The 12,573-nt window shown below is 38.1% G+C and overlaps 1 protein-coding gene across 1 annotated transcript in view; it reads left to right on the forward strand.

Annotated features, from left to right (window-relative positions):
• DNAH6 (dynein axonemal heavy chain 6) overlaps positions 1-12,573 on the forward strand; it is a 297,879-nt gene that overhangs the window by 75,744 nt on the left and 209,562 nt on the right. The window contains exons 13-15 of the mRNA XM_068564239.1: positions 1,242-1,393; positions 3,098-3,250; positions 7,006-7,257. Of these exons, the coding sequence (XP_068420340.1) occupies positions 1,242-1,393; positions 3,098-3,250; positions 7,006-7,257 (557 nt within the window). The remainder of the gene's footprint in view (positions 1-1,241; positions 1,394-3,097; positions 3,251-7,005; positions 7,258-12,573) is intronic.

Below are 12,573 nucleotides of genomic sequence, written 5' to 3' on the forward strand. Positions count from 1 at the left end.
AAGTTTGGAAGATACTTGACCAAACACCATTATACAGATTTCCTTACCAGAAGTCTTCTCAGATCATTTGATATGCTTATTTTGTCAGTTCTCAAAAATACACACATCAAAACCTTCTGAAATGAGTAGGACAGGTAATTGTCATCCCTTTTTTGTATCATGAGGAAGCCGAAGCTCAGAAAGATCAACTAACTTACCCAAAGCCACAGATGGGTTAAAGACTTGAGCCTAGGTCTTCTAACACTTTGTCTGATATGTTCTTTTATTAAAAAATATTTATTTTATTTTATTTATTTATTTGGTTGTGCCAGGTCTTAGTTGTAGCTCGTAGGCTCTTTAGCTGTGGCATGTGAACTCTTAGTTGAGGCATACATTTGGGATCTAGTTCCCTGACCAGGGATTGAACCCAGGCCCCCTGCATTGGGAGCGAAGAGTCTTAACCCCTGCACCACTAGGGAAGTCCATGATGTGTTCTTTATACTGTGTCAAACTCTCCCTTGTATCCAGGAGAGAAGATGATATGAAAAAAGGCAAGAATCAACACCCTTTTCTCTTTGGGATGGTAGAGGGGAGGGTTAGAGAAGGAAAACAGGAAGCAGTAAGGAAATCAATCTGACTCAAGCAGAGAGAGTAATTGAAAATAAAGTTAACTAAATATTTAAAGGCCAAGAGGTAAAGGATTTTGAAAGATGAGTAGAGTAGTTTAGTATTATATGTGTATTAGTAAGAGCTGTTTTTGACCAAGAGTATGATAAAAGTGTATTCAAGATAATCAGGCTTCCACTGGTTCGGAAAAGGGAGAAAATGGCAATGGGAATATTACCAAAATTCAACTACAATATGTGGTGGACACAAATGGACAAAGCTTTAGCCTCAATGAATGCTTACTTTGAGGTACCATGTGGGAGAACCCTTAGATTAAGCCAACTTCAAACCAACCTGACTCTAGAATCTAATCCATTCTAAACCAGATCCTCTAATGCAATTACAAGTTATTTTCATGTGCTATTCTTAACAGGAGCCAGAGAACATATTTACATTATTAAATATTAGTTTCAAGAATAAAATATAAAGCATTATGAATTAACATTTTAAAGTTACACAAGGTCCTCTACATATAGATAATACATTATAAATATGTATGTAAATTTATTAATGCAATGATTTTTAATATATCTTTATAATGATCCTTTAAAATCTAATACATGTGTTTTATGCTTTATATGAATTACTTTACCTAGATGTTAAGTTCTTTAGTGAACAACTGGAAAAATATCACAGACAGCACAAGGATGCAGTAGCTCTAAGACGCACCAGGAATGTAGGATTGCTGCTCATTGACACTAAGCAACTAAAAGAAAAACTAATTCCATCACCTTTGCGATGCTTGGAGGTAACTATGAACTAAGAAAATTTTAAATTATGGTCTCTACAACTATTTTATGATTTTTCTCTTGCAGATAACCTATCTTTATTTTCCAGTATTGCAAATATTTAAAATTAACATTAGTCTATTGTGCATCCTTAATTTCTAGGAAAAGTCCCATATTCTTCTTTCTGTCCCAAGCACAGTCAGCTTTCAGGTGAGGAGACAGCAGCCCTCAGACTAGCCTCTTACATCCATTCCTTTTTCCTTTGTTGGAGCATTTCAAGACTTCCTACAGAAGAGACACCACTGTAACAGCTCAGGATCCTAGTGGGAATGCTAGTTGATTCTAGGATACTGAGATCAAGTTTAGGAGATCATTTCCTGATCTGAAACTGTCCCTAAAGACCTGATTATATTTTGGTGAGTTGTAGAGCTGAGGAAATTTGATTGCTTCTGCAATAACTTTCAGGTCTTCCTTTAGAGTCATATATACTATCAAATACCTCCAGAGAGACAATGGTGTAGAACAGAGATTGTCAAACTACAACCCACAGGACCAGTCCAGCCTGCCACCTGTTGTGTACATACGGTTTTACTAGAACATGCCAAAGACAGTTGGCTTATGTATTGCCTATGGTTGCTTTCTCACTACAAGGGCAGAGCTGAGTAGTTGTGACAGAGACCGTATGTCCTGAAAATCTAAAATATTTACTATTTGGCCCTTATAGAAAACTTCTGCTGACCCCTGGTGCAGATGAAAGAAGACAGAGCCCTGTCTAAAAGGCTGCAGGCCTGAGTGCTAGTATCTATTCTGTCACTAATTCGTTGTATGGCATTGGGCTTTCTTCTAGAGCTTTGCTGCTTCATCTGTGGCAAAAGAAAAAAAATATAGAATTCAATTTCAGCAAACATTTCTGAGCACTATGAGCACTACTATATACCAAGCCAAAGAACACTCAACTCAAACTGGCTTCAGCAATCAGAAAATGTATGGGCTATGCATCTAAAATTCCAGAGGGTGGATGGCCATCAGGGAGGTGTGATCTAGTGACTCAGTAGTGTTACTGAGGACCTGATTCTTTTCATTCTCTATACCAAGTCTTCTGATGTGCCAGCTTCAACCTAAAGCTCACATGCCTTCACATTTCTCAAATGGCTGTCAAAAGCTCCATAGGCTGATTATTTCCTTGTTCATGTCCAGAGAGAGAGAACATGAGAGATCTCTCAGCCTTAAACAAAAGTCTTGTGTTTCTACTTAATTGGATCAGCTAAGGTCAGAGGTTCGCCCTAATCCGATCACATTAGCCAAAGGAAGCCATGTTCATATTTGCCTTATGACCGATCAGACTCTGTCTTTGTTTCTAAAGGGGAGATCAGTTTCCTCCAAACCACATTACTACCACCCAACAGGAAAGAAGTGGAGTTGATGCTGGGGAGGGCACCACAATGTTCACTATACAGGGCAAAGTAGCAGAAAGGGCACTTACAAAAGATCAGAGCATTTAGGCAAACTTTTTAATAAGTTGTGCAATACAGCTTGTTCTAGAAATTATCTTCAAAACTAGCCCTTCCTATTGGTTCAATGTGAAAAAAACCAGACCCTTCACATGTACTGCTGCTTCCAATACCTGCCAACTTAACAGCCATTCAAGTAGAATTTATCTAAAATATATAATAAAATGGAAATACTCAAGTAGTTATGATTCACAGTTCCTTTTTCTTTCCTAGGTGCTAAATTATATGCTTCCTCGCCTAAGCAAGAAAAAAGTGGATGCCCTTGTCTCTGAGGCACAAGATGCAGAATATAAACTTGAATTTGTCCCAACTACCACCATAGAATATGTTAACAACTTAGTATTTCTTGATGAAATTCAGGAAAGGGTGAGTTGATTCTTACATAACTCACTATTCCAGATATTGTGGTGAGTAAGGAAAGCAAGTAAGAGAAATTGAGGGACTGAAGGTCAGGAAACAGTGTCAGAATATCAAAAATACTTTCAGGCAAAGTAAGTATATGCCTTACATCACAGTAGTAATGACAGCTAACATTGATCAAACTCGTACTACTAGCCGGGAATGCACTACATTTTCTACATACATTACATTTTTGATCCTTGCAAAAACTTAAGAAGTATAAAGAATTTTTATTCTCATTCTACAGATGAGGAAACAGGGACCAAACTAGGTTATGCTGTCCAAGATCACAGAGCTTTTTGTAGTGGAGCCGGAATTTACACCTGGGTCTCTGACCGCAAAGCCAATGCTCTCAACCCCAGTTTATTGCAATTCTTATTTGTGATAGATGATAATAGAATTGTAAACTTGGTATTAGTCATAATGGAAGTCTTGATCCTACTTAGCCTATATTTGCATAATAGTCAGGAACCTTCCAATTAGGAATAAAAGAAACCCAACTTTAGCTTAAACAGGAAGGCGGGACGGGGAGACAACAGCAGATACGGCGACTCAAGTAACACAAATGCTGGGGTCTGCTCTCTCCCTCCCTCCCTCTCTCTCTCTGTCTCTCTCTCATACACACACACACACACACACACACACACAGACACACACACACTCACTCCTTTGTCTCCCTTATTTCTCTCTCTCCGGAAACTTGGCTTCCTCCTCCCATCTTTCCCCTGTGGCACGCAATCTAACATTTAGTTTCAATAGTCAGGTTTTTCAGTCACACCAGTTGGCATTTAAAATAGAGTTAAATCATTTTCTTAAATATCTGGAAATTGAAGACATATTACCAATTTTAAAAATACAAACTGAAATGTGAAATAAGTCATTAACAACTGGATAATCTGTTGGATAATGTTATATATTGTTAACAGAATTAATAGTAAAGGCTATTTCATGTACCTATAAAAGTAAAAATTTTGTTTCTCATTTCAAGAAACAACATCTTCTCAAATGTGATGATCTCAAGATGATTGTGGTTTTCCCTCAAGTCTACTTATACATCATCCCAGGAGACTAAAGATGCTCAGCATTTATTATTATCTGCAGTCAGAAAGACTCTTTGTCAAATAACCAAAACCCAGTTGAGGTTTTGTCCTACCTTAGGACAAAACGTGGACCCTATTTAAGGAGGAAGGAATATTCCAAGGGACACACCCCACCCACACTCACACCAAGAATGTGACTAGGCTTAGGAACTTACCAGAGCCAGGAATAAGAAGGCTGTGGGAAACCCAGGTGGTTCTCTCTCCACCTCTCCTCTCTGCATCTCTCTGAGGATCTGCTTTGCTCCTTTACCTCTGCAAACACATTGCTCCTGCTCCTTCATCCTCAGCAGCAAACGTGGCCACCAGCACCTCCCAGGTCATATGTTTCAAGTCTAGCTAGCCACCGAGAGAGACAATCTCTCTCCTCTGATATCAATTCTAAATGTTTAATGAATGGATTCAGCCCCCACCCCTACCCTTATCCTGTTGTATAAACTATGGAAGGAAGGATCATGTAGCAGGGGGTAGACTGCTCTCTCTCTGGTTCCAGAACAGGAGAGTTGATGTGCCATGCAGAAACCCAGGCTGTGTCCCGTCTCCATAAGGTTGTCTGTGCGTGGCTGGGTGGTGTGTTGGGGAAGCAGCCTCTCTTAGGAAAATGCTCTGCACACACAGACAGCTTTTCTTTGGAACCTCATCCATTAGTTCCAAAAAAGTTGTAAGCACTCACTTAGCAGGACGCAAGGATGACAACAATGAGTAAACCTGCTTTCAAGGGCCTCAGAGTCTAGAATGACAGCAGATAACTCTTATACAACGGATATAGGTACAAGATACTGTTGTGGGCAGGGTGGTGGTGGAGCAGAGGGAGGGTGCAGTCATTCCTATGAGTTACAGAAGGCTTTGCAGAGGTTGGGGCATTTAAGCTTTGTCCTAAAGTCCATCTATTCAGGTAGGCATTCCAGGAAGAGGGAAATTTGCATGCACAGACCTGAGGCAACGTGGCAAGAATAGGATATGGCAGTTGGTGTGCTATGTAGAAGGGGTGTTTGGGGGAGAAAGCTGATGAACCATAGCTAAAGCAATATTTCCAAGGATAGGAGAGAAGGAATGGATTCTAACGATATTAAGTAAGTAGAATTGAAAGGACTTAGTGGGCAACTGAATGAGGGGACAACAAAAGAAATTTGAGATAACTCTTAGATACCCTTTTACAGTGACTGGGTAGACCACCAGCCAGCATAGGTAGGGCAGGCCACATAATCACTTTCTGACCAGACATTTTTGAGAGTGAAAGAGGCACCATTAATCATCATGCCAGGACAATACCTTGGTGTAAACCAAGACACTCCCAGAGAAAACAGGACATATGCTTACTCCACGAACCAGAAATCCAGGAAGGTGAGCAGATTTTGGTTGTCAGACTTAGTTCTATTTGTAACTTATTGAAGATGTTAGACACTTCTGGTTGAAAATAGCAAAAACTCACATAGTTAGCTTGGAAAAATGGGAAGATTTATTGTAAGTTTGCAGGGATATCTTTTGGAATCCAAAGGTATGGATAGAGCCTAGCCTTTAAAAAGGGCAGGAACTAGGGACTAGAGCAGCATAGGGAAACCAAAAAGACCTCTCTTTCCATCTCGCATCTCTGCTCCTCTCTAGAACAGTGGTTCTCAAAGGGTGTTCCCCACACCAGCTGCATCAGTATCACTGGGGAACTTGCATATTCTCAGGCTCCACCCTGGACCTTCTGAATCAGAAACTCTTGGGAGGGGTTCAACAATCTGTGTTTTACCAAGCTTGCCAGGGCGATTGGGATGCAGCTAAAGGTTGAGAACCATCTCTCTAAAGCCTCTCTGCAGTTTTCATTTCCTGTTTAGGACCTGCTTTGTTACCCCATGGAAGCAAATAGCCTCTGCCAACAGCTACAGTCTAACTCTTCCCAAGTTCAAGAGAGAGATCAGACTGAGCTGGTTTCACTAGGTCCCAATTTGACTCTCCCTGGTTCAGCTTGTGGCCAGGAGGTGGGTCAAGTTGTAGAACATGGATACTCCCTCTATAACCTTGTGGCAGAGGGGCAGGGAGGAGGGTTCCCCCCAAACTGGGGAGTCCTTGTCAAAAATTTAGTAAAGGCACTGTCCACTGAAGGTAGGGCATCAAAGCAAAGATGTTTAGTAGTCAGTAATAAAGGTTTTAAAAGCCTTTATTAAAGGGTAGTGTGAGTCTCACCATAGATCAGCGTTCTGAATCTATAGGTACATGGTCCACACACCTCAGGGGCTGCCCTGGGACAGTCACTGCTCAACACACAGGCCTGGAATCTCAGATGTTACAGCTGGGCATCCTCAGAGCACCTGTTGTCTCTGAAAACTTTAAATATTGGCACTGTTTAATCTACTAGAGAACAAAACAGAGAGAGAAAACTAAATACTTATAACAGTAATACTAACTATGCTCAGCTCTGAGAAACTTACCTCCTGGGCCTTATTACCTGCCTCGTAGCAATGACTGTATTTGCCACCCAGCAGGCTCCAGCCAGTTTGATCTGCATTAAACGCACCCCTCTGTGTGCTGGCTCTTCACAGCGTGATGTTTACAATGCACAGCAGCTGTCTCCTATCAGACAGTCTTAACAGGTATAACAGGACTCTGATTTAACCAGCAACCAATGTTTATGTTTAGATTGAAAGCCTTGAAGATGAAGGGAATGTAGTGGTTCAGATGTACAAGCTGATTGAACAATATCAGGTTCCCACACCTCCCGAAGATTTTGCTGTTTTTGTAACTATGAAGCCATCCATTGTTGCTGTTCGGAATGCCATTGATAAATCCGTGGGTGACAGAGAAACAAGCATTAAGCAATTTTGTCTGCATTTGGGCAGAGATCTTGAGGATCTAAGCAATGAAGTGAATGAAATAAAGCTGCTAGCACAGGTAAGCTGAAGCAGGGTTTTAAAATCTGTGTAAAGGCTATTACATTTTAATAAACCATTTAGAAAGCATATTTCAATTTAATCTGGTTTAACTTTTTTTTTTTATGGCTTAATTCTCTGAGCTGCTATTGAAAATTGAAAGTGTTTCTGAACCTCTCTTAGGTACTGAATAAATTCTAGGCCATTGCAACTAAAGCATGTATGCAATAGTGAATTCTCTTTCTCCTGGCTTCTATTTATTATTATGAAATGAGTGTTTTTATAACCTGTTAGCATATTTTATAGTTATTGTCACAATTTTAGAGTTTGCTTAACCACATATTAGAAAATTCCCCCTTAGAAAGAGGTACAGTATAAATTGATAAATGATAAAGAAGAATGTTTGATTAACTTGCGCCAATTTTCCTATACAAAAGATGCAAGAGGAATTATTTTAAGAACTTAGACTAGACATCCAGATGATTCTTTTTCTTTTTTTTTAATTTTTAAATTTTAATTAATTTATTTTTTATACAGCAAGTTCTTATTAGTTATCTATTTTATACATATTAGTGTATACATGTCAACCCCAATCTCCCAATTAATCCCACCACCCCCCACCAATTTCCCCCTTGGTGTCCATACGTTTGTTCTCTACATCTGTGTCTCTATTTCTGCCTTGCAAACCAGTTCATCTGTACCATTTTTCTAGATTCCACATAAATGTGTTAATATTCGCTATTTGTTTTTCTCTTTCTGACTTACTTCACTCTATATGACAATCTCTAGGTCCATCCACACCTCTACAAATGACCCAGTTTTGTTCCTTTTTATGGCTGAGTAATATTCCATTGTATATATGTACCACAACTTCTTTATCCATTTGTCTGTCGATGGGCATTTAGGTTGCTTCCATGACCTGGCTATTGTAAATAGTGTTACAATGAACATTAGGGTTCATGTGTCTTTTGGAATTATGGTTTTCTCTGGGCATATGCCCAGTAGTGGGGTTGCTGGGTCATATGGTGATTCTATTTTTAATTTTTTAAGGAACCTCCATACTGTTCTCCATAATGGCTACATCAATTTACATTCCCACCAAGAGTGCAAGAGGGTTCCCTTTTCTCCATACCCTCTCCAGCATTTGTTGTTTGTAGATTTTCTGATGATTCCCATTCTAACCAGTGTGAGGTGATACCTCATTGTAGTTTTGATTTGCATTTCTCTAATAATTAGTGATGTTGAGCATCTTTTCATGTGCCTCTTGACCATCTGTATGTCTTCTTTGGAGAGATGTCTATTTAGATCTTCTGCCCATTTTTTAATTGGGTTGTCTGTTTTTTTAATATTGAGCTGCATGAGCTGTTTATATAATTTGGAGATTAATCCTTTGTCTGTTGCTTTGTTTGCAAATATTTTCTCCCATTCTGAGTGTTATCTTTTCATCTTGTTTATAGTTTCCTTTGCTGTTCAAAAGCTTTTAAGTTTAATTAGGTCCCATTTCTTTATTTTTGTTTTTATTTCCATTACTCTAGGAGGTGGGTCAAAAAAGATCTTGCTGTGATTTATGTCAAAGAGTGTTCTTCCTATGTTTTCTTCTAAGAGTTTTATAGTGTCCAGTCTTACATTTAGGTCTCTAATCAATTTTGAGTTTATTTTTGTGTATGGTGTTAGGGAATGTTCTAATTTCATTCTTTTACATGTAGCTGTCCAGTTTTCCCAGCAACACTTATTGAAGAGATGGTCTTTTCTCCATTGTATATCCTTGCCTCCTTTGTCATAGATTAGTTGACCATAGATGCGTGGGTTTATCTCTGGGCTTTCTATCCTGTTCCATTGGTCTATATTTCTGTTTTTGCGCCAGTACCATATTGTCTTGATTACTGTAGTTTTGTAGTATAGTCTGAAGTCCTCTAGCTCCATTTTTTGCCCTCAAGATTGCTTTGGCTAGTCAGGGTCTTTTGTGTCTCCCTACAAATTTTAAGATTTTTTTGTTCTGTGAAAAATGCCATTGGTAGTTTGATAGGGATTACATTGAATCTGTAGATTGCTTTGGGTAGTACAGTCATTTTCATAATATTGATTCTTCCAATCCAAGAACATGGTATATCTCTCCATCTGTTTGTGTCATCTTTGATTTCTTTCATCAGTGTCATATAGTTTTCTGAGTACAGGTATTGACCTCCTTAGGTAGGTTTATCCTTAGGTATTTTATTCTTTTTGTTGCAATGGTGAATGGGATTGTTTCCTTAATTTCTCTTTCTGATCTTTCATTGTTAGTGTATAGGAATGCAAGAGATTTCTGTGCATTAATTTGGTATCCTGCAACTTTACTAAATTCATTGGTTAGCTCTAGTAGTTTTCTGGTGGCATCTTTAGGATTATCTATGTATAGTACCATGTTATCTACAAACAGTGATAGTTTTACTTTTACTTTTCCAATTTGTATTCCTTTTTTTTCTTTTTCTTCTCTGATTGCCGTGGCTAGGAATTCCAAAACTATCTTGAATAATAATGGCAACAGTGGACACCCTTGTCTTGGTCCTGATCTTAGAGGAAATGCTTTCAGTTTTTCACCATTGAGAATGATGTTTGCTGTGGGTTTGTCGTATATGGCCTTTATTATGTTGAGGTAGGTTCCCTCTGTGCCCACTTTCTGGAGAGTTTGTATCATACATGGGTGTTGAATTTTGTCAAAACTTTTTCTACATCTATTGAGATGATCATATGGTTTTTATTCTTCAGTCTGTTAATATGGTGTATCACATCGATTGATTTCCATATATTGAAGAATCCTTGCATCCCTGAGATAAATCCCACTTGATCATGGTGTATGATCCTTTTAATGTGTTGTTGGATTCTGTTTGCTAGTATTTTGTTGAGGATTTTTGCATCTATATTCGTCAGTGATATTGGTCTGTAATTTTTCTTTTTTTCTAGAATCTGTGTCTGGTTTTTGTATCAGGGTGATGGTGGCCTCATAGAATGAGTTTGGGAGTGTTCCTTCCTCTGCAATTTTTTGGAAGAGTTTGAGAAGGATGGGTGTTAGCTCTTCTCTAAATGTTTGATAGAATTCACCTGTGAAGCTATCTGGTCCTGGACTTTTGTTTGTTGGAAGATTTTTAATCACAGCTTCAATTTCATTACGTGTGATTGGTCTGTTCATATTTTCTATTTCTTCCTGGTTCAGTCTTGGAAGGTTATACCTTTCTAAGAATTTGTCCATTTCTTCCAGGTTGTCCATTTTATTGGCATAGGGTTCCTTGTAGTAGTCTCTTAGGATGCTTTGTATTTCTGCAGTGTCTGTTGTAACTTCTCCTTTTTCATCTCTAATTTTATTGATTTGAGTCCTCTCCCTCTTTTTCTTGATGAGTCTGACTAAAGGTTTATCAATTTTGTTTATCTTCTCAATGAAGCAGCTTTTAGTTTTATTGATCTTTGCTATTGTTTTCTTTGTTTCTATTTCATTTATTTCTGCTCTGATCTTTATGATTTCTTTCCTTCTACTAATTTTGGGTTTTGTTTGTTTTTCTTTCTCTAGTTCCTTTAGGTGTAAGGTTAGACTGTTTATTTGAGATTTTTCTTGTTTCTTGAGGTACGAATGTACTGCTACAAACTTCCCTCTTAGACCTGCTTTTGCTGCATTCCATAGGTTTTAGATTTTCACGTTTTCGTTGTCATTTGTCTCTAGGTATTTTTTGATTTCCTCTTTGATTTCTTCAGTGATCTCTTGGTTATTTAGTAGTGTATCATTTAGTCTCCATGTGTTTGTGTTTTTTACGTGTTTTTCCTGTAATTGATTTCTAATCTCATAGCGTTGTGGTTGTAAAAGATGCTTGATATGATTTCAGTTTTCTTAAATTTACCAAGGCTTGATTTGTGACCCAAGATGTGATCTATCCTGGAGAATGTTCCATGAGTGCTTGAGAAAAAAATTGTATTCTGTTGTTTGGGGATGGAATGTCCTATAAATATCAGTTAAGTCCATTTTGTTTAATGTGTCCTTTAAAGCTTGTGTTTCCTTATTTATTTTCATTTTGGATGATTTTTCCATTGGTGAAAGTGGGGTGTTAAAGCCCCCTACTATTATTGTGCTACTATCGATTTCCCCTGTTATGGCTGTTAGCGTTTGCCTTATGTATTGAGATACTCCTATGTTGGCTGCATAAGTATTTACAATTGTTATATCTTCTTCTTGGATTGATCCCTTGATCATTATGTAGTGTTCTTCCTTGTTTCTTATAATAGTCTTTATTTTAAAGTCTATTTTGTCTGATATGAGAATTGCTACCCCAGCTTTCTTTTGATTTCCATTTGCATGGAATATCTTTTTCCATCCCCTCACTTTCAGTCTGTATGTGTCCCTAGGTCTGAAGTGGGTCTGTTGTAGACAGCATATATACGGGTCTTGTTTTTGTATCCATTCAGTGAGCCTGTGACTTTTGGTTGGAACATTTAATCCATTCACATTTAAGGAGATTATCGATATGTATGTTCCTATTACCATTTTTCTTAATAGAGAAGTTTCTTTACCATTTGTTGTAGAGCTTGTTTGGTGATGCTGAATTCTTTTAGCTTTTGTTTGTCTCTAAAGCTTTTGATTTCTCCAGCGATTCTGAATGACATCCTTGCCAGTTAGAGTAATCTTGGTTGTAGTTTCTTCCCTTTCACTTCTTTAAACATATCATGCCTCTCCCTTCTGGCTTGTAGAGTTTCTGCTAAGAAATCCACTGTTAACCTTATGGGAATTCCCCTGTATGTTATTTGTCATTTTTCCCTTGTGTCTTTTAATAATTTTTCTCTGTCTTTAATTTTTGTCAATTTGATTACTATGTGTCTCGACATCTTTCTCCTTGGGTTTATCCTGCCTGGGACTCTCTGCACTTCCTGGACTTGGGTGGCTATTTCCTTTCCCATGTTAGGGAAGTTTTCAACTATAATCTCCTCAAATATTTTCTCGGGTCCTTTCTCTCTCTCTTCTCCTTCTGGGACCCCTATACTGTGAATATTTGTGTTTTTAATGTTGTCCCAGAGGGCTCTTAGTCTGTCTTTATTTCTTTTCTTTTTGTTTTTTCTTTCTTCTATTCCGCAGCAGTGAATTCCACCATTCAGTCTTCCAGGTCACTTATCTGTTCTTCTGCCTCAGTTATTCCACTATTGATTCCTTCCAGTGTATTTTTCATTTCAGTTATTGTATTGTTCATCTCTGTTTGTTTGTTCTTTCATTCTTCTAAGTCTTTGTTAAACGTTTCTTTCATCTTCTCTATCTTTCCCTCCATTCTTTTTCTGAGGTCCTAGATCATTTTCACTATCATTATTCTGAATTCTTTTTCTGGAA

Source organism: Eschrichtius robustus, chromosome 15 (assembly GCF_028021215.1).
Source record: "Eschrichtius robustus isolate mEscRob2 chromosome 15, mEscRob2.pri, whole genome shotgun sequence".
In the NCBI taxonomy this organism is placed as follows: domain Eukaryota; kingdom Metazoa; phylum Chordata; class Mammalia; order Artiodactyla; family Eschrichtiidae; genus Eschrichtius; species Eschrichtius robustus.